This window comes from Poecilia latipinna, unplaced genomic scaffold (assembly GCF_001443285.1).
Source record: "Poecilia latipinna isolate Pla-1442-1.1 unplaced genomic scaffold, P_latipinna-1.0 Scaffold1038, whole genome shotgun sequence".
NCBI classification, from domain to species: Eukaryota; Metazoa; Chordata; class Actinopteri; order Cyprinodontiformes; family Poeciliidae; genus Poecilia; species Poecilia latipinna.
In genome coordinates this window covers 314,731-336,155 of record NW_015113654.1, presented here as the reverse complement: position 1 = coordinate 336,155, position 21,425 = coordinate 314,731, and the positions used below count along the sequence as shown (strand labels likewise).

At 36.8% G+C, this 21,425-nt stretch overlaps 5 protein-coding genes across 6 annotated transcripts; 1 reads left to right on the top strand and 4 right to left on the bottom strand.

The window, feature by feature from the left end:
* The first annotated feature begins 107 nt into the window (after positions 1-107).
* LOC106959019 (formin-like) lies at positions 108-2,553 on the top strand. Its single transcript, XM_015051267.1, has 5 exons — positions 108-332; positions 1,132-1,183; positions 1,887-2,036; positions 2,217-2,298; positions 2,379-2,553. The coding sequence occupies exons 1-5, from the start codon at positions 311-313 to the stop codon at positions 2,421-2,423; spliced, it is 351 nt and encodes a 116-aa protein (XP_014906753.1). The 5' UTR covers positions 108-310; the 3' UTR covers positions 2,424-2,553.
* An 887-nt stretch (positions 2,554-3,440) lies between these two features.
* On the bottom strand, positions 3,441-6,123 carry LOC106959032 (gremlin-1-like). Of its 2 annotated transcripts, XM_015051288.1 has the most exons (2): positions 5,003-6,123; positions 3,441-4,481 (listed from the first exon to the last, which is right to left on the bottom strand). In XM_015051288.1, the coding sequence occupies exon 2, from the start codon at positions 4,471-4,473 to the stop codon at positions 3,955-3,957; it is 519 nt and encodes a 172-aa protein (XP_014906774.1). In that variant the 5' UTR covers positions 4,474-4,481; positions 5,003-6,123; the 3' UTR covers positions 3,441-3,954. The 2 variants fall into 2 exon arrangements, with proteins under 2 accessions (XP_014906774.1, XP_014906773.1); XM_015051287.1 differs by lacking the exon at positions 5,003-6,123 and having other exon boundaries at positions 3,441-4,989.
* Positions 6,124-6,168: 45 nt separating this feature from the next.
* Positions 6,169-9,373, bottom strand: scg5 (secretogranin V). Its single transcript, XM_015051286.1, has 6 exons — positions 9,288-9,373; positions 8,711-8,939; positions 8,357-8,506; positions 7,700-7,812; positions 7,339-7,392; positions 6,169-6,566 (listed from the first exon to the last, which is right to left on the bottom strand). The coding sequence occupies exons 2-6, from the start codon at positions 8,937-8,939 to the stop codon at positions 6,444-6,446; spliced, it is 669 nt and encodes a 222-aa protein (XP_014906772.1). The 5' UTR covers positions 9,288-9,373; the 3' UTR covers positions 6,169-6,443.
* A 715-nt stretch (positions 9,374-10,088) lies between these two features.
* Positions 10,089-13,038, bottom strand: LOC106959030 (rho GTPase-activating protein 11B). Its single transcript, XM_015051285.1, has 7 exons — positions 12,753-13,038; positions 12,583-12,679; positions 12,209-12,465; positions 10,912-11,063; positions 10,728-10,832; positions 10,486-10,659; positions 10,089-10,417 (listed from the first exon to the last, which is right to left on the bottom strand). The coding sequence occupies exons 1-7, from the start codon at positions 12,926-12,928 to the stop codon at positions 10,323-10,325; spliced, it is 1,056 nt and encodes a 351-aa protein (XP_014906771.1). The 5' UTR covers positions 12,929-13,038; the 3' UTR covers positions 10,089-10,322.
* A 1,465-nt stretch (positions 13,039-14,503) lies between these two features.
* Positions 14,504-20,101, bottom strand: actc1a (actin alpha cardiac muscle 1a). Its single transcript, XM_015051292.1, has 8 exons — positions 20,004-20,101; positions 18,855-19,006; positions 17,877-18,005; positions 17,602-17,797; positions 17,352-17,513; positions 16,208-16,399; positions 14,851-15,032; positions 14,504-14,769 (listed from the first exon to the last, which is right to left on the bottom strand). Exons 2-8 carry the CDS (start codon positions 18,981-18,983, stop codon positions 14,626-14,628), a joined length of 1,134 nt encoding a protein of 377 aa, XP_014906778.1. The 5' UTR covers positions 18,984-19,006; positions 20,004-20,101; the 3' UTR covers positions 14,504-14,625.
* Positions 20,102-21,425: the final 1,324 nt, after the last annotated feature.

Below are 21,425 nucleotides of genomic sequence, written 5' to 3'. Positions count from 1 at the left end.
ATATAAATTGTTATTGAAAATTTTATGTCTTTTGAGAAAAATGCCACAACAGCTACATCATAAAAATTTAAAATTAGATGAAAAAAAACCCGAAATATTTCCAGAGGTTACCATAGCGCCCCCTATCGCTCACCTGGCGCCGCCACTGTTTTTCTGCCTCATTGTTTTCTTTATACTCTAAGAAATTAATATTGTTCTGGTATAATAAGTTGTACTTTTTGTTTTTAATTTTACTTTAGGATGCGAGAAAAATGTTCAGAAAGTTTCTTCAGAGTCTTCTGAAGAACATCTGCAGCCGTTTAAGGACAAGATGGAAGTTTTTGTTCTAACTGGTGAGAATATACATACAATAAAATTAAATTATATTTTTATATGTGCATGTTAAAAGGGGTTGTTAAGGAACAAATGCTTCAGAATGAGGAAACTGAATAACAAAATGTCAATTTAAATATGTTTGTTTTGTCTAAGACAATCTGTTCACGTCTTTCTTATCTTTTCAGTTTGTGTTTTCTCTCATTAGTTGTAGTCCTGAGCTCTTTTAAAATATTTTTCCTACTTATACTTTTGTTTTTTCTCTTTGTAGATCTTTATGTTGCTGTCTCATGTGTCTATGTGGAAAACAAGCACACATTTTGTATAAATCAGGTTGTTTGTGTCACATTTCTTACAGGAAACAATCATTTTTATCGCTGAGATTTGCAAAGTTTACATCTGTTAATTTTATTTACTTCAAAATTATTATTTCAATCAATTTTAGGTGCAGTATTTAAGTCAGCTTTCTTCTTTTGCAGTTTTTTTCTTGTCAGAATCAATCCAAACAATGTTTTGGCTTTGACTTGATCAGACATTTTTCTGAGGTCTGCAGCAGATTGCCAGAACATTTAGTAAGAGACGGCCACAGATAATAACTAGAATGACTTATTTTATCATAACAGCACCGCAGTCTGAACAATGGCCTCACTGTTTGAGGAATGACTGCGTAATTAAAGTTTCTCAGAGGCTAAATGGTCGTCTGGCTCTATTAGACAGACATTTCATCATTCCCTGTTCTCCTATTTTTATAAGGCTTGCAGCAGAATACAGCCTGACGAGGAGATTGAATTAAATGCTTCTTTCTGTTTTTCTTTGCAGCTCGAAAGGAGCATGCAGAAGCTTCCTATCAGCTGATGACTGTGCAAAAAACGTGAGAAAATTAAACCACTCAATGCAATTCTTACTAAAGCAGTGTTTATGCAGACATTTTTAAAAAATACAATTTTTTGTTTAAATTTCAGGATGCAAATACACAATCTTTGTTGTTTTTGACTGTTTTTTGTTAACATTATGTTTTATTTAAGTTTAAATTTACCTCTGGTTTGCAATATCTGTGTTTTTTATGTAATTCTTTGTATTTAGATTTATTTTTCTAATTTGGTGACTTTTCTTATTTAGCAACAATTAAAAGGAAAGTTCTCTCAGATTTACATGTAACTCAATGAAATACAGTTTATTATAACTTAATGGCAATATTTTAGGTGAACAAATTTATTAGAGAAATTATTCTCCAATGTAATATTCAGAATCAATTGATGACAAATTTATTAATTATTACAGTCGTTTTATGCTCAATATGTAGTTATTTAACTGTAAGTTTTTGCAGCGGAGTGAATTAAATGTTTATTTTCTTTTAAATGTTTTTTATGTTGTGAAAATCAACAAATATCTGCACCAGAGGATTACTAATTGATTTAATTTTAAGAATGATAAAAAATAAAGATATCTCCAGTGAAATTTTGTGGAGAAAAAAAAGTTCTATAAATAATTCAAATAAAAGATGTGATGTTTCTACATTTTTCAGTGTGAGATCCTTCAAATTTATTTTAAAGTCTGCACCTTCCTGTTCTCAGTTTTCAGGATGTTGCTCTGTACTTCGGACTCAAACCCAAACCCGGAGAGAAGGAGGTGACGACGGGTCACCTCTTCATGCTGTGGTTTGAGTTCAGCGCCGACTTCAAGGCCCGATGGAAGAGGGAGAACAAAAACATCTCAAAAGAAAGGTCTGTGTGTCTGAACGCGTCATTTCCACAATTACTTTCTGGATTTTATTAAGTTATCCACTAACCTCAGAGGAGAGTTTTCCTTTGACTCTGATTTCTTCCACATCTGGAAAATCTCCAGCAGCTTCGCTCTGTTTGTTCTGTGTCCACTTTCTGAATGCTCCGGTTTTAATCCGATAGATTAAAAGAGGCTCAGCTGACAGTGAAGAGGATCACTGGAGAGAAGAAAGTAGAAACGAGGAAGATAAACCCCAACAGTCTGGTACGACGTCAACTTTATGACATTTATTAATGTCTTATTTGCTTGTTCTGACTTCTAATCCAATATTTTGCTTCCAACAGAAGGAGCGGCTGCGCCAGAAAGAAGCTCAAGTTACTTCACCTTAAAAATGAAAACTTTTGGCTCCTGATATTTAAACATCCCCAGAAATCTGGAGCTGATTCAAAGAGACCAGAACATTTTCATCAGCCGACCAAAATGTTTGTTCTTTAATGTAATTTAAGTATTAAAAATGTGTTTGGTTCATGTCTATTAGACTTTTTAAAAATGTATAATTACTTTTACAAAAACAAACAACTTGCATGGATTCTCACTGTATTTTTTCAAAAATAAAACAATATCATGACAAAGTCACGGTGTATTTTCTTTATTTAAGTAGCAGAATACAAAAATCGAGTAGCATCAGGGAAAAAAGAAAAGGAGCATAAAAACAGATCAATAAATTAGAAGACCATTTTAAACTACTTTTTAGTAGTTAAACTGAAAGTGAAACTTATACACAGAGAATAATCAATTGTAAGCATTTATATCTATTTAGTTTTTATGATAACAGTATAGAAGTAATGAATCCCAAAATAAAGTGTCTTAGAAAGCAACAAAATTACATTTTCATACAGAAAGGTTATGTTACGACGTGCAAAATAATGTCCAGCAGGCAGAAGAAAATAAGCCACAAAAAGTCAGTGCTAAAGAAGCTAGCTTATTTTAGTGCTGGATGCAAATTTATTGGTGGAAAGTTGAGTGGAAGGAAGACATGAAACCACAGCCTTGTTTAAGTGAAGACCATTCATGGTTTTTGGGGAGGTTCAGATTTCTGAACAATCTTCCAGAACAGATGAAAGTCAAAATGTTGCCAGATACTTCATCATTGGTAGGCTACACTATGCATGTACAAAAACTACTATTATTAGCTCATACTGCAAAAACACAAAATATTACCAAGTATTTTTAGTTTAGTTTCTAGAGAACGATCTTAGCACACTTGAAATAATATAAAATTAATTTACAAACACATTTTTAGCAGGTATGGCAGATTGTTTGTAGTTAGGAATATTAATCAGTATTAAGGAATTATTGACTTTAAACAAGCTCCTATCTTGCTGAAGAGATACTTTTAGCACACTTGAAATAAGACAAAACTAAGACATTTACACTAGAAACTAGACCAAAAATACTTGGTATAACTTTTTTGCAGTGTACATCATACTGGTGTTATTATGGTTCTTGATTTTAATCTTACAGGAGAAGCAAACGAGTAAAGATGCTCTAATTAATTTGCATTTTGAAATAGAGAGTGGTATTTACTGTAAGTGTGGCATATTAATTTAACTATTTGAAAGTAAAATTGAATTTACAATAAAGATAGCAACTTTAATATCTTTTGTTTCTAAAATTTGGAACAGAAAGTGTAGACAATGAAAAATGTGCAATTCATCACTACATAATAAAATCAAATGATGCTCTAGGGGGCCCCCTGGTGGTGTTGGGGCCCAAAGCGGCCGCGTAACTCGCATATGCCTTGGGCCGGCTTTGGAGTCTGCAGCAGTTCAGTCAGGTTTCATCAAAGATGTCCTCACTCTGGCACCCTGACGCCGTTGTCTTGATTATTTGTTAACGGTCCGGTCATCCAGCTGAGCTTCAGTCCGTGTTGATGTTTACGCAGCGGCACTGCTTCACGCGCTGGACCCGCTTCCTCCGCGTGCTGGGCGTCTGACCCGGACAAAACAGCGTCAGGGTGATGGTGCTGAACGTTTTCGGTCTGCAGGCGGAGCAGGCCTGGAACACGCCGCCGTCCTGGTAAGTGTGCCGTGGGATGTAGAAGGAGTTGCACTGTCCGTAGCAGAAGCGGTTGGTGATGGTGCGGCTCAGGCAGCCCTCCTCCTGGATGGTCTGCTTCAGCATCTGCGTCTTGCACCAGTCTGTCCGCAGGTAGCGGCGCTCCGTGACAAGCAGCGCTTCCTGGCTGGACTCCAGGATCTCCTCTGTCGCGGCTGCGGACGCGGCGCCGCGGGAGAGAAGCGCGGAGAGAGGAGGCTGGAGGCATCCGTCCGATTCGTTCGGGTTGACGGCTTGAAATGGGTCGGACTCGGCGCTGCTCGGCCGCGGGAGTAGAAGAGCCAGGACGGCTTTAAAGATCAGCCCCGAATGGGAATGCATCGCTGAAGCTGAAAGGAGAACAATGGAGAGCATTTTACGCACAGCTTTTACGCACAAGCTACCCGTAAAGCCTCCGGTTTTGGCCGGGAAACCACCGTATTTTACCCCTCTGTCACGCAGATTTTCCGTATTATTTCCTTATTTTTAAATCCAAAACTTGACATAAAGCTCTGAAGAGCCCACTGCAGTGAACCCCACTGAAAACCTCCTGGTTATTCCTCCAAACATGGATTTCTGAACTCTTCTCGAGTTAAAACATTGTTACCAAATGAATATGAAGTTTTCTTTGCATTATTTGAGCTCTGAAAGCTCTGCGTCTTTTCCGTTATTTTCTGCAAATAAATGCTAAGTTTTTGCTTGTAATTTCAGAGACATGTCAGTAGTTCAATAACAATGTTCATTCTACTAAAACATAAACCTATAAAAGGTAAAATCAGAGAAACTGAGCATTTTGAGCGGTCTCTTCATTTTCTCCAGAGCTGTCTAAGCGCTAATTCAGGAAATAGTCTGTCAGTGTAACTCCATTTACCTGCTGTGTGTTAAATCCCCCTAAAACACTTTGTTCTGTCAACAGGATGTTCTTCCTCTGCTAGTCCTGGCTTCTCTGAAGCAGCTTTAAGTTTCAGCAGAAGAACACACCTCCCGCCCCGATCCTCACTTTATCTTTCTGTAAACGGAAAAAAACTTCCAGACTTTGTCAATGCAGATAAGTCGTTTATTTGACTTTACAGAACAAAAACAGCAAAAACAGAAGACAAACATTTTAACAAGATGCGGAAAACAAGATAAGAGTCGCTGCAGCCTGAAGAGAAAAAGCTCAGAATATTTGTAATGGAGCACTGAAGATGTTCATAAGCAGATTTTAAATAAAAGGAGATTTATGGATGTTCAAGAGACATGAATCATACAATTTTAACAAAATGTGAGTAAAGTTGTTCTCTGTATTGCTGTGAATAAATAAGCAATAATTTAACCTCCAGATCTTTAATAAAACTTAACACAGTTTTTCTGGATCGAGTCTGTAATTATGGGATCTTAGATTAGCAACAGCTTTAATGGCATCAATTGTAATCCATCAGCTTAAGGGTACTTGAATCACTTCCTTTCCTTTTAAATTTAGTTTTGAGTATTTACCAAAACAGTTTTAACACAGATTCCATTTCCTGTTACCAAATTTCTAATGCAAAGTTGCAGATGACTTTAGCATCATCTTTCCAAAAGATTCTGTTTTTACGGCCACTTGTTTATTTTTGAGCTTCAGATATAAACATTTAGATACTTTAGCTCTCAAACTTATTTTCATTTTGAGTCAAGTCAAAAGTCTGAATGTTATAAAAGGGTCAATGTATCAATAAAACCCACTAAACCTTTAAAATGTCAATAAATAGCCATTTGTTTCTTAAAATGAAATATTTAGCATCTTTCACACTGATCAATTCATCCAGGATTTTGAGATTGTTTATGTGGTGCTAATTTAGAAATATTTGTAAGAAGTTTTAATGATATTTATGATGCTAAATGTAGATTTTCATTACTCGCCGTGCCGGTCCTGGACTGTAGCTCAACATCAGGTAAAGCTGAGGCAGCAGTCACTTAAACTTAATGTTTTTGGCCAATTTTGAGAAAACTTTGCTGTAAAAATCTGAAAAAAAAAAAAAAAAAGGGAATCTGTAGATTTTGTATGGATTTTGCAGATTTGTGAAAAACTGGAGGGACTAATTGATGTAATTTGTAGAGGGCCACATAAAACGCTACGGCAGGGCCAGATTTGGTCCCCGAACCTCGAGTTGGACACATGTGCTTTAGGCGAATCACCAAATAGATCTTTTCAGATTTTTACGTTTAAGTCAATGAAAATGCAGCGTTTCTGCTGAAAACACCGTCCCAGTGATACAATGAAACAAATCCTTGAATGTGCAGCCTACAAACATTTATCCGAGAGGAAAACATTTCCCAACGTTTCCCAAATTTCAGATTGCAAGTTTGCTGGGAGCCACGGTGGTCGATGCTTCTTCTTCTTCTGAGAAATGGGGAACAGATTTCTTGGCGACCACATTGTCCAACCTTTGACCCTGTAAATAAGGGTTGATGCTCTGTGGAAACAGACAGGAGGAATGTTTACGCAACTTCATACATATTGGTTTCATATTGGTTTATTAGAAAAATTCATTTATTCAGGATGAACTGGTTCTTATTGACACCAAAAACTGTGAAACTTTTACATTTCACCTTAAATTGTCATTCGTCTTCATTATTCCATCTGCACTCTAAGATGCATTTAAATGCTGCATGTGTGGATTTAGAGCAAATCTACAAGAAATTAAATTTGGACACACAATTTATTTTTTTTTAATTACTAAAGTTGTTTTGTTGTATAATCATTTCACCCTGGAAAAAGAGATGAATCTATCCAAGTATCTGCCCTGAAAAGAGCATGTTTATAAAATTAAAACATATTTTTAAGTAAAAAATATATATATTTAAGGGGAAATTCTAAAACAAGCGCAAGGTTTCCCCCAGAAAACTTGCTAAGCCTGGTGGTCGGGCGCTCGACAGTCATTTACCCGTTGTGTTTTTAAGTTAAAAAATGTTTAAAAGTTGACAGAAATTTTGAAAATATCACTTGATTATTATGTGTTATTGAAAGATTATCACCTGAAAATCTTAAAAATGCAAACATTTAATAAAAACTTAAATAAGCAATGCTTAGCCTGGTGGGGGCACCAGTGAAGCCTGGTGGCCCGCCAGGCTTACGATACACTGGGGGAAACCCTGCAGCGTATCTAAAAATCAAGACATTTCTCACACAAATGAAAAAATGTCAAAGGAAAAAGTATTTTAAAAAACTAGAGGTAAATATTTTACCCTTTTCCTTCTCTTTGGTCCTCCCTTCAGCTTTTGGTATAAAAGCTCCTTGTTCTGAAAGAAAACACCAAAACATTATTCAACAAAACAAAGTTGTAGTTCACATGTTTTCAAATCAAAGACCAAATATATAACCACATTTTGCAGGAGGTAAAAATGTTGGACAAGATGTCAATTTAAAATAAAGTCCATGTTTTGCCCAAATGGAGATAAAGAACCTAAAACAAAGAAGCTCAAAGATCCTAAATAATTGCCACATTTTAGACAAAACAATCAGTTTGAAGCTTCTGATAAGAAACATTATATTAAACTATGTTTAAAAATAATTGTAAGCGTTTATGGTGTCTGTTGATTCCCTCACCCACTTTCCCAGAGCGGGGTAGTCATGCTCTGGGTCGAAGAGGTGCTGGTGTTTCTGAAACTCCCTGCTGAACTCGGCCGTGTCCGGAGCATTTTCCAAGCACCCATCTCCTGCTGTGAGTAAAAAAATAAGATACTTTTATGAATTAAAGTGTTGTCAGAGAATAATAGAGACATTTAATGCATTATTTGTGATTCCTTCTTTATACCTTCTAATGTAAATCTAAATAATTGCGACCGGTTTTTTCTCACTGACAGACTAAATCAGACGTTTCCTGTTTTAAAAGTTACTTCTACACTGTAAAAACAAAATATTACCAAATATTTTTGGTCTAGTTTATAGTAAGCTTGAAATAAGACAAACTAACTTACAAGTAACTTTTCAGCAAGATACAGAGGCTTGTTTTAAGTAAATAACTCCTTAATATTGATGAAAAAGTACATGTACCATTGGCAGACATTTTTCCACGTTTAAGGTAATTTATCTGCCAATAAAAGACACAGTCATCCTCTTAAGTTGAACAAAGCAACAAAAACAAAACCTAAACCTTCAGTTTATCCATTTTGACATTTATTGCTTTTAAAAGTCATTGTCTGCCTGTATATTTACATTGGTGGTTCAGAAAATAAAAACAGAGGTTATATTTAAAGTTTCTACCCGTTTTTCCCAGGGGGCAGGGGTTCGGAGGGTCTGGGTAGCTGTGGTCATCGCTAAAGTCTTTGGGAACATTGTCGCCTGTCAGCTCAGCCACAATGTTTGGGATGTTTCCGTAAGGACCGAGGTGCTGCAGGCCTTCATGAGCACCACCTGGTGGGCGGAAGAGACATTGCAATCAACCTTTTTCCTACAATTAAATAAACATCTTAATACTTACACTGCAATATCTAAACAATATTAATTTAAGTGTTCTTAATCGTATTCCGAGATATTCTAGAATAAGACCAAACAGACTAGTGAAAAATAGGGAAAATATTTTATTAAAATGAGAAAGAAAAAAAAAGTTTTCATTACCTTGTATGCTCTGAGGCCCGACGATGTTCGTGGCCTGATGTGCAGGGTACTCCACCCGGGGCCGAGCGATGCCCAGCTGCTCCATGACGCCGTGCAGCAGCCGCTGGATGTCGGCCTCGGACACCTGGTCCACCGCCGTGCGGGGACTGCGGGCTGGAGCTCTGCCGAGCTGCAGGCACAGCAGCAGTCCGAGCAGAGAGAGCCGCGCCGAGGATCCAATTTCTGTCATCTGCGGGGGTGAAGCGCACACTAAGCATCTTTGGACACATGCACATAGTCACCAACTAACAGCTGTTTTTACTTAATCAGTAAATAATTAGCCTGAACTTTGACCCATAACCATAACAGATAGAATGGAGCCAGCTGTTATCTAAACTGTAGCAAATTATAAAATGGAGAAACACATTTATGATGCGCCACTCTGTAAACAGCCCGTATATAGCCAAAATAATCAGATTAAAACGTTAAATTCAACCACATGCTCTGTTCGTTTTAATAGCTTTCATTTTATGTACATTTGAAAAAGAAACGTATTAAAAATAGCACTAAGATGGTAAAAATCAATGTTTTTCTTTACCTTGAATGCGCAGACGGAGGAACCTGCCTACTCCATCAAGTCACCATGAAAACAGGACTTCCGTTTTTCTTTCAAAATAAAATACATTAATCCATTTGTCAGTAACTCGCACAAAAACGAATTTCTGACCACTTTCAATCGATGTTATATACAGAAAATTGCAACATTTATGCTTTATCACTCAGGTTGCAACAATTGATACGCAAACTCGTTAAACGCAGAATTGTTGCAACCATCTATATCGTGGTACTTTATTTTGAAAGAAAATTTCACATTTCCGGTGTTGTGAAACCGTTTCACGGATCAGATGCAGTTGCTAGGAAACCAGAGTTCCCATTTTCTCATTGGTGGCACATAGAGCCGTTAACATTTATGCCATTTTGTTTAGAATTTCATTTTTATTAACTGTTCAACTTAGAAATTATGCTGAAATTCAAAATGCTGATATTTTAAATTAAAAGCTTAAGTTAAATTGCTTCTATACGACATGATCAGGCCTTCAAACCCCCAGATAATTCAATGCAGAACAGTCAAAACAAAATGTTCATAATTCAAACTTTAAATACTGAAATTTTCTGTATGAGTGAAGAAATAACGAAGGGACACTACCAGGAAGAAAGTTTAAGTTTTAACAATGTCTAGATTTTAAAAATCTTAGGCTTTGAACATTTCACAGAGCAATGTTCAATCATTAAAGTGGAAGTGAATAGCAACTTGAAACCTAGTAAGATTTGTTTCAGTTGCACTCAGAGGTGGATCCAACAGCTGATTTTTAGGGGAATGCATGACACTTTTCAGATTTGTTTAAAAGTTTTACTTCACAATATGCCACTTTGCATCAGTGCATTAAATGTACTGAAGTTTGTTGATGTAACATGACAAAATTTGTAATCCCAAGAAGTCAAGTCTTTTTGATGAAGTACAGAAAAGCAACAGTCACATAAAAAACATTTATTTAAAAGAAAAAAGTCTGATAAAACAAAATCTGTTCAAATATTTTTCAGAAATGGACAGATACTGGACAACTAGTAAAACTTAGATGGGTGAAGAACGTCTCCTCCAGTTTTTGTGCTGCAGTCTCTCCATGGCAGTCAGAACAGACGTTTTGTTTGCAGATCTGAAACTTCGATCTACAAACGTGTATTAATCATTCTTTCCACATAAACAGAAGCATTGTCCATTTTAAAATCATTTCTACCTTCATTAGGCATGCAGGTCCTGAACAGCCGGATGTTGGGGAAGGTTTCCAGACCAACGCTTCTCCTCAGCTTTGGGTCGCCTCTCGTTATGCAGACAAGAGTCTGATCAGAAACTGCAGGCCTGATCTTTGGCTTACTCTGAATCCAGAGCACAGTCTTCTCAGATCGTTTTACTGAGAAAAAAAAGCAACTTTAATCAAGTAAAATTTAAATTTCTCAGGAATAATTGCTTTTATTTTACCCTTTAAGCTGCATATCTTTTGGTTTCTTTTCTTGAACACATCCTCCAGATGAGCAAAGTTCACAAAATATTTCATGCTGTCCATAATAGTTTTCGGAATCACACCTAAAATGTGATGCATTTAGAAGAAAGTCAGCTAAAGATATTTTAAATTGATATTAAACCAATATGATTAATTTATTACCAAAAACATGAGGAAACTCTATGAAAGTGCGCAGGACAAGAACTCGAAGTTCAAGGCGTTCTTCTGACATTTCGCTTTTGTTTGGCGGCGGTAAGAGGCATGGGACAAAGACTGTGGCCAGATTGGAGCTGGTCATCAAGTTGTCAGAGCATCTGAGAAAAGGAGAAAATCCGTTTATGGTCACATGAAAATGTATGAAACTCTTTGGTACAATGACATCTTCCATGTCAAGCCCCAAAAGTTGTCTAGTTTCATTCTCAGTTTGAAAGCACTGAAAAAACAAAATGGCCCAAAGAAGAACAGATTTATGTCAACATGGTCTTCTTGCAAACTAAAACAAAAAAATAAAGAATCAGGAAGTAATAAAATTGACTCAAAATGTTGCAGCATTTAAAAATGACATGAATGTGTCTGAAATAAAAAAAAAGCTCTACATCATCCTACCTTTCCTGTCATCTTCGCTTTAAATACAGCCAAAAAACCCGATCCAAGTGCAAAATAAAGCTTTTCTTAAAATTGTCGTGTTTCAATTAAACCACTATTTTTGTAATTCCAATTTGTACAATGTTGCAGTCAATGGAGACGTAGCTAATGCTGATCTCACTCAGGGTGCCGAATATCCAAGCAAATCCAGCTGAAAGTCCAACCAGGTTTCTGATTAGTTCTGGCATCAATTATTTGCCCCTTTCGCTGCACTACAGAACCGTAAAGGAAATTAAAGTTGACCAAATCATTGAGTATAAAAAATATCCTTTATGCAAATGATGCTGTCAGACAATGCTAAAAAGATTCAACGGCTGGATGCAGATCTATGAACAAATGATGGGAGACCAACTGTGGTCTAAGGAAAATTTCCCATATTTTTGAATTGTACCAAAACTGTCTTAATCTAATGCAAATTGTGTTGTGCAATAACTGGTAAAATTCAAAAAGTAGATAATTTCAAATGCATGCTTGATTCCCAACTGAAATTTGTAGCTCACGACTAAACGAATTTGAACTGCTTTCAGAGAATATAATGTTTGTAAATGCTTTTAAATTATATTTGCACTCTTTAATTGTGTCAATCCTTTTGTTGCACAACTGTATGGGTCAAACTAGCCAGTTTTAAAGCCTGTGATGTCATCGTTCAAACACGTTTGAGAGAAATTGTTGCAAAATTCATAAGAGTGAATTGCTAACTGATAGAAAAAATGTCTGAAACTTTCCTATAAATGTGTCCCAGTAGTAATACAAAAAAAAACTATTTTCTGTGTCTATGGGTCCAATATTTTCCACTCTGTATATTCATTCATACCTCTGAGAAACTTTGTGAAGGAAGTCAAACAGATACTGCAGGCAGGACGAGTTTTTGGCTGGAAGCAAACAGGAGAGTAACTGAAGGGCGGCCATCTTGTCCTGCAGGTCGGGGAGGGCCTGCGCTTTCAGCAGGGCTGCATGAAGCTCAGAGGGGAACAGCAGCTCAGGAAGCTCCCTACAAAACTGTTTGACAAGGGTAGCGGTATCATAGGGGGAAGCAGTGGACAGGGCATCGTCCCCACGATTCAATTTCTCCTAAACCAGGCAAAAAAGAACGTTCAATTTGATGCATGATAGCTGTAAACATAGAAAACAGATAAAAAGTACTGCATATGACCATTTAATATGGTTTAAAGGGAGGATAAATCTTACTCTGAGGATCTTAACGCGAGGAAGGGAGCCTGGTTTTCTGAACAGGCCCACAGTACCAACACGGTCCAACAGAAGAGAGCAACCATCCACTAAAAAGCTAAGATAGAAACCAAAGCTAAAGCTCTAGAGTCAATCAAGCTAATCAGTGTTTACTTTCTGCATTCACTTACCAGGGTACAAGACCAAATTCAGGAATGTATCGTCTGGGCAAATTTTCCAGAGGGACCCCAAACATCTTAGCTCCAGTGTACACCAGTTTCCCTTTCTTCTTCGCAAAGTTCTTTACAGAAATCCCGTAAAGAACTTGGAGGTGAAATCGAATCACGTTACTGTCTGTAATCTTCATTGCAAAAACAATAATCCAAAAGCAGCCAGCAGTTTTCAGTTGACCTGGGAAAAAAACTAAGAAAATGAACCTGCAGACATAGAAGAAGGCTTTATTATGCTAATTATACTGATTCGTTTCACCTGGGACACAGCAGAAGAAACGTGTTGCATTCAGGTGACAAAGGGAAGATAGTTGAAATGAGTTTTTATCTTGCTCAACATTTTACACTCAATTTTCAATATTACATGTCCAATTTGGGGGGGAAACTGTTCTTCTATTAAGGGAGGACTTCACTAATGTTTTAAATATAAAAAGGGATTATTTATTTGTAAATAGCGGATGCGCGCGCAACTTGAACGCAGGAAGAGATTGGGAGGCCACTGGTTGCCATGGTTACCTGCATTAATCTTACTGTTTTGACCGTATTGGTGTCTATGGTTTTAACATTAGCTAGCATGTTGCAGTCAGTGTTTTACAACTGTTTATCACAGCGGGATAAAATAAGTTATTCTACCTAATTAACATTAGTAAATGAGATGCCTCTTTGCGACCTGTAAGCATTAAATGCGAGTGAGTTGATAAAGAAAATGGCACAAAGTCGAATATTACAAACTAGCAATATTAAAGCAATTTCCGCATGCGCAGTCGAGTGGCTGCTGACAACGTGACGTTGACTGATAATCCCTCTATATGTATTTATGTAACAATACTGAATTGCTTTTCACCTCAACTCGAGGTTGTTCTTAAATTTAACATAAATGTAATCAGATTTAAAGCTTGATTACACATTACTGTTCAAGAAAACTTAATTAGATATAACCATTAGCTTAGCACAAGTGCTAGCTTCATCTCCAGAGTTAGCTAATCAGTTATTTATTTTTTTACATTGTAATTCATATAGTTTTTGGAAAGAGAAACAGATTGTATCACTTTGAGGAAATGATGTGTAAAACCGTTAAACCAAAGAAAACAGCCAGTGGAATTTATAAAACAATTTTATTATTCAATTAATAAATGAACTATTTCACTTAAAATTATTTTTTTTAAATACCATGTTTTCTGAAGCCTTTCAATCAACATTGTGTTTACATTTTCTCCTAGTCTAATGCCATAATTGATAGAACTCATAATTTTGATTTTTACAGGGTTTCTTTTATATCACTGCAATAACATACATTTTTGAGAACCTCTGCAAATTTTGTACTAACATGGCTTCAAACTAACAATTATCTGATGACAGAACTGTTTTTCTTTTGACACAACACATAAATATATGGTGCAGCAGTCTTATTAGTTATAATTTTTTTTTGTTTTCAGGGGAAGGGAACTATTTAGGAAGTTTAATTTCAGATACAGTTTTGGGTTATAAAAGCATAACAGCCAAACCATTTAGTTTGCTGTAAAATAATCTCCAAAACTCAAAGTAAATAATAATAAATGACTGCTGACAGTGTATTCTTTTTGTGTTTATTTGTGCTTTTAGTCTTTTTAAATGACTTTTTTAAAAAAGAAAATGGTTTATTACCAAACCCACCAAATACTTGGAATAGCATTAAATGTAATTTTATCAAAACAAATCTCCAAACCTTTGAATTGCATGTTAAAAAACTATTTATTATTACAACAGTACATGTATATACATCACAAGACACAGTAGAAATAAAGTTATGGAAAGTAAGCTAGTTTGGTTGTTGGTTCTGGTTTTGGTTGGCGATTTAGAAGCACTTCCTGTGGACGATGGAGGGACCAGCCTCATCATACTCCTGCTTGCTGATCCACATCTGCTGGAAAGTGGACAGAGATGCCAAGATGGAGCCACCGATCCAAACTGAATATTTTCTCTCCGGAGGAGCAATGATCTGCAAGGAGAGAAGAGAGAAAGGTTTTTACAAAAAGGACATCAGACCAATTTATGGCTTCCCACAAAGAGTCATGCTCACCTTGATTTTCATGGTGCTTGGGGCCAAGGCGGTGATTTCTTTCTGCATACGGTCGGCAATACCAGGGTACATGGTGGTTCCACCAGACAACACGTTGTTGGCATAAAGGTCCTTACGAATGTCAATGTCACACTTCATGATGCTGTTGTAAGCGGTTTCATGGATGCCTGCAGACTCCATACCTGAGAAAGTTACACAACAAATGTTTTATGGATTTACAATAAAATGTGAAGTTTATAGAAAATATTTGAAATAAGATCATTTACAATAGTTCAAGACCTAAACAGCTAATATTCTTTCTTTTTGTTTTAAATATGTAATATTTCAGTCCAACCGAGGCCCCTGAATTCTACAATGGCATTTTAGGGTTATTGTACACAGAATAAAAGGAGTAAATTTCCACCAGAAAAATCAGAAATATTTAGATTAATATCTGAAATTTTCTAGAAAAAATTGTGGCAACTTCTGAGTTTGAAAAAAATTAAGATGCGACAGAAGAAAAGAGAAATTTTGAGATTAAGCTTAAATTTTGTGAAAAGTAAACAATTTTAAATATTTGGAAATTATCTGAGTTTGAAAAGTTGTAAATTTGATAGAAAAAAAACTGAAAAATTCTCTAGAAAATACATGGAAATTTCTGAGTTTGAAAAGTAAAACATTTTTCATTTTTGGAAATTCTCTATGTCTTAAAAGTTGAACATTTTTAACTTTCGAAACTTTGAAAAGTCAGCAATTTTTGATATTTTTTAACTGAGATTTAAAAGTTGCAAATTTGCTTTAAAAAATGTAATATTCTCTATAAAAAACATGGAAATTTCTGGGCTTCAAAAGTCAAAAATGTAAAACTTTTAAAAACAAAGTTTCAAAAGCTGAAATTTTTTAACTTTTGAAAGTCAGACATTTTGAAGTCTTTTCTAGAAAATTTTAGTTATTCTAGCAAATTTGCAACTTTTCCAACATCAGAGATTTCCAATATTTTTCTACAAAACTTCTGAGATCTCAAAATTTCTTGCATTCCCTCTAGCACATTTTTGATTTTTCAAACTCAAACTTTTTCATCCTTTTTCCAGAAAATGTCAGAATTTTTTCTGGCAGAAGTATACTCCTTTGTTTTTTATCCATAGTGGCGCTAATACATGACATAGAATTCATGGATACATAAAAACAAAAAATTACAACTGAAAACTTACGTGTATATGTAAAATGACAGTAGTGATCAAAATAATAACAGATTGTGGTTATCTCCAAAAACTTTTTCACCATGTCAGTAAAATAACTTAATTTTCTCCTCGTCAGTGTTTTTGTAAAAGGTTTCTTTTGTTTTGGTCTTTTTTTGTTGCTGTGGGTCGTGGCTCACCGATGAAGGACGGCTGGAACAGAGTCTCTGGGCAGCGGAAACGCTCGTTGCCGATGGTGATGACCTGCCCGTCGGGAAGCTCGTAGCTCTTCTCCAGGGAGGAGGAGGAGGCGGCGGTCGCCATCTCGTTCTCAAAGTCCAGTGCTACATAGCACAGCTTCTCCTTGATGTCTCGCACAATCTCACGCTCAGCTGGAGAGAAAAAGTATCTCAGTTCAGTCAAAAAGTATCACCAGACATTCAACATGTGAAACTCCGATGAACTAGATAATCACATGATAACATATATTGTTTCTCAAACAAACTAATTAGTTGTATTCATTAGCTTAGCACAAGTTTACTACAGGTAGTTTATTCCAGTGGTTGTAAATATACGATTATTTACTCACCAATCAATTTTTAATTTTCTTAAGTAGAGGTTGTGTTTAAATTGAACAAATGTAATCAGACTTAATTTGTTTTTGATTGTTTTTTCAAGCATACAGAATCAGCTATAATTATTAGCTTAGCACAAGTTTGCTAGCTTAATCTCAAGCTAATCATTCAAAACTGGTTTAATCCGGTGGTTGTAAATGTATAATTATTTAATCAGCAATAAACTTTTCATCATTTTAACTAGAGGTTGCATTTAAATTGAACAAACTGAAATCACACTTGACAATTAAGTACTTATTATTTTTCAAGCAAACCTCACAGGCATTTAGCTTAGCACAGATTTACTAGCTTCATCTCAAGAGTCAACTAATAAGTTAACACTTATTTTTTTACATTATAGTGCATACGTGTAATTTAAAAGGTGCTTCAGATAAATGAATTTTTTTTGGTTTATTAATGTGTTAAGAAAAAAGTTTGCTAATGCTACGTATGGTGGCATTAGCAAAAACATCCACTTGTTTTCTTTTAAGTACATAATGTTTTAAACTTAAAAGTTAGATGTTTAGTGTAAAGCTTATACTAAGCTATATTAGTTTTTATTTGCAAGAAATTTATATTTTATAGACATTGTTTTTAACTTTTTAAAACTATTTCTAAAAATGTATCATCCAATAGTCGATTTTTAGCTAAACTAAGCGACTTGCTAATACTAGATGCATTTTAGAGTAATATTTTAGTTTTACTTTTATAATTGGTAAAACTATAGTACCTGTGGTAACAAAAGAGTAGCCACGCTCAGTCAGGATTTTCATCAGATAGTCAGTGAGGTCCCGTCCAGCCAGATCAAGACGCATGATGGCATGCGGCAGAGCGTAACCCTCGTAAATCGGTACATTGTGTGTCACACCATCCCCAGAGTCCAATACAATACCTATTGAGAAAAAAAACAACAAAATTTTCTTAACCAAAAAGTTTTCTTTAACTGTGATGTTGTAGCGCAAACAATGGTAGAGTCTCACCAGTGGTACGTCCAGAGGCATAGAGGGACAGGACAGCCTGGATGGCAACATACATGGCAGGGACATTGAAGGTTTCAAACATGATCTGAGTCATCTTCTCTCTGTTGGCTTTTGGGTTGAGAGGGGCTTCAGTCAGCAGGGTGGGATGCTCCTCTGGAGCCACACGGAGCTCATTGTAGAAAGTGTGATGCCAGATCTAGAAACATTAAAAAATGTCATGGATTGATTTTGATGTTTCACCTCACATTTACTGCTGATTCGCTTCCATTTCTCACCTTCTCCATGTCATCCCAGTTGGTGATAATGCCATGCTCAATCGGGTACTTCAGAGTCAGGATGCCCCTCTTGCTCTGGGCCTCATCTCCCACGTAGCTGTCCTTCTGACCCATACCCACCATCACACCCTGCCAGGGACACAAATTCATTTCAGATACTCAGGATGAAGATACGAAAAATCAACTTTTTAGTTACTGACTCTTTGCGCGTGACGTCACGCTCTTCAGAACTCCGCCCGCTCCGCCATGACAGGCGTCAAAATAACCAATGCGCTCCTTTAAAACTTGTCTAAAAACATAGATATGTAACCTAATATTGCTTTTATTTAGTTGATTTCACTTTAGAAATGCTCGGCTGCACAAACAGACAAGGATGGAAAACCAACATTGTAATTTTTTTGCGTGACATTTAATGAGCTGCTGTCTATCATAATAACTGTGAGCCCTCGGTGTAATCGTGGATTTGCAGCGAACACTTTGTACAGGGTAAGATAATTGATGTTTATTTACTTTATAAGTAATTATGATTAGAAAGATATCAAATCTCGCATTATAGGTGCGTCTAACCATGAGTAACCATGGAAACAACGCCCCACCGTCACGTAGCTTAGCATGTATGGGGGGGTGGGGGGGGAGGTTAGCATCTAGTAATTTGTACGACTGTACCGGTGCAAGGAGAAACGCTGTTTATGACATAGTGATATAAATAATGTGGTGTGTATTCAGGAAAAGTCGGTAATTTGATTAACGCATCAGGAGGGATGTGTTAAAAGCTAGCTGCTAACTTTTGCCGCCTATGAGCCCCAACCAGGTGTGTTACGTTCACAGACAGAAGACATTTTCAGTCGCTCTGTTCAACACTCCCGCCCATCATTTCCAACGTCCATGAGCTTCAATATCCACGTTCCTCACTTCCGTCATGGCGCCTTGATTGATTAAGTGACGTCACGTGCAAAGGGTCATTAGTAGTTGCCTCACCTGGTGACGGGGGCGTCCCACAATGGACGGAAAGACTGCGCGGGGGGCATCATCACCAGCAAACCCCGCCTTGACCAAACCAGAACCGTTGTCGCACACCAGTGCGGTGGTCTCATCATCGTCACACATGTTTGGTCTGTTGTGTTGGCCTTCTGCAAAACCCAAAACACGGGAACATACTCAGAAATGGCTCGGTTCTGTGAAGCAATCTGGCGCTATTTTTGATATGCAGACACCCTTAAGTTGATTCTCCTCTTTAAGCTCTTCCGCTTTGTGAAAAGCTAAAACTGGACTTGGCCCAGTCCACTCAAACAAACTAACACGTATATTTTAAGCCTCAGCAGCCCAACTCCTGCTCAGTGTCTCATTGTTAAGCCAGGGCCAGTTAACAGCTGATGCAGTGAGTCTTTAGACAAGTGGCAGGAGGTCTGGGTCTCCTCTCAGCTGTCGCGAATAATAAACTCCTGTTTGGATCCAAACATATGCTCAGATCTTTCTAGGATTTCTGAAACACATCCAAAGTGCCAGCCCTTGTTTTAGACTTCCAAATTACACAAAGCATCTATTGACTGATGCTGGATGCTTGAAGCAAACCAAAACTTTTAAACTCCAAATGTGACCTAACATTGCTTTTAGCTTCAAGTTATTTTACATTTTGTCCAAAATCATTCCCTCTTTGTCTTAAATGTTCAGCTATTCCTGTTCGGTTAGCAAAATTATTTTTATAGTAAATTAGAAATCTTTAAATGTATTTAATTTTATGCAGCACAATTGACATCATAGTTGTATAAAAGTAAACATTCTCCTTGTAAAGGTTATTATAATAATTCACCGTTGTGTGAAATAATCGAAAAAGAATACATAAAGTTGGGGTTTAATGTTGTATATAAAATTCACTCCCTTGTTTTCAAAATGATAAAATCTTGATGATAGATTTTAATAAATGTGTGTCAGGAACGCTACTTACTTATTTAGTTGTTATTTAGTCAGTTTTTAAGATGTTGTATCAACATCCCACATCTTAAAACTGAATTACCATCCAAATATTTCCTCAGCTTCTTTCACAAACAATCTAATTCAACAAACAAAACTGGCAGCAAGAAAACAGAAGTTCAGCATCTTCTGACCCAGATTATTAAAGATACTCACCAAGCTGTAACCAGTGGGCTGGAGTTTCCTCTGGGATTCGGGGGCCAGGGTGTGAGGGCCTCCTTAAATATGATTCAGCCTGCTGAGGCTGGGGGCCGGTGGGTGGGCTCAGCACTTCACGCAAGTCCAAATTAAGTGTTGCTCAGCAAAAAGGCAGCGTAAAGTGGATCCCGTGTCAGGGATGCCTCCAGAGTGGAGAGATATTTCCTTCAACAGTTTAAAGGTCCTGGATGAGACATAAACAGCAGCACTTTTTACTGTCCCAATAAACCGTTAAATAGCAGCTTTTATGGCGTGTGACAAGAATTTATGATGATTTAGGGTAAATGTGTATTTTTAATGCAGGGGTCTGGTTTATAAACAGGTTTGGGTGTCATAATCCTTATAATTACTTGGATTTATGAACAAAATATCATTGGTAACACTTTATCTGAAGGAGTGTGCATAAGACAGATATACTTTCATAAAAATAACACGTTATGAAGTGTTATTCAATAAATAATGACACTTAGTGCAACATTGGCAATTTTAATCGACTTTAATGCAACTTTTAGTACAATTTTGCATTAAAAAAGTGTCATTATTTACCAAATAATGCAAAGTTGACACTTTTAATGGACTTTTAATGCAAGATATAATAGAACATTACATCAAAAGTGTCATTATTTACAAAATAATGCTATGTTGGTCATTTTAACGGCCTCTAAATGCAAGTTTTAGTACAACTTTCCATTAAAAGTGTCATTATTTACCAGATAATGCAAAGTTGTCGATTTTAATGGACTTTTAATGCAAGTTGTAGTGCAACCTTGTATTAAAATTGTCATTATTTATTAAATATCACCTCATGACAACATTGCTGAAGACTCTTTCATATTTATAACAGATGTTATGTCATGTCAGTCTTCTGCACACCCCTTAAAATAAAATGTTACCAAATCATTTCTTCAGTTTGTGCTGCTACTCGGATCCTTGTGAATTAAGTAATATCGCTTTAATTGGGGATGAGGATGTGTGCAGGAAATGACTGTAATGTGAGAACATGTCTGAGTAATTCAGTTGCCAGAGACAGGCTGCTTGTGTCATGTCATGGTGTGTGTGCTGAGTGAAGGGACGGAGCGGTGGGGGGGTTTGCAGCCCAACAGCTGAAACGCAGCGTTGTGAGATGGGGAGGGGGGCTGCAGACCTCCAGAGAGCCGAGGCGACATGTGGGGAGCGACGGCTGACGCTCCTCAGTTTTCATTGGCTCCAGTGTCTCCTTTTAGGGGAATGGAGTGTGGCCCGTGCCAGTAGCTGCACACACTGAAGGTAGAAAGATGGCAGCTCAGGATCCTTATTCGTCACCTTCTACCGCCTGCAGAGAGCCTGTGTTCTCCCCCTGAAGCCCTATCAGGCCTCGGTGAGGGCAGCAGGAATGTAAAT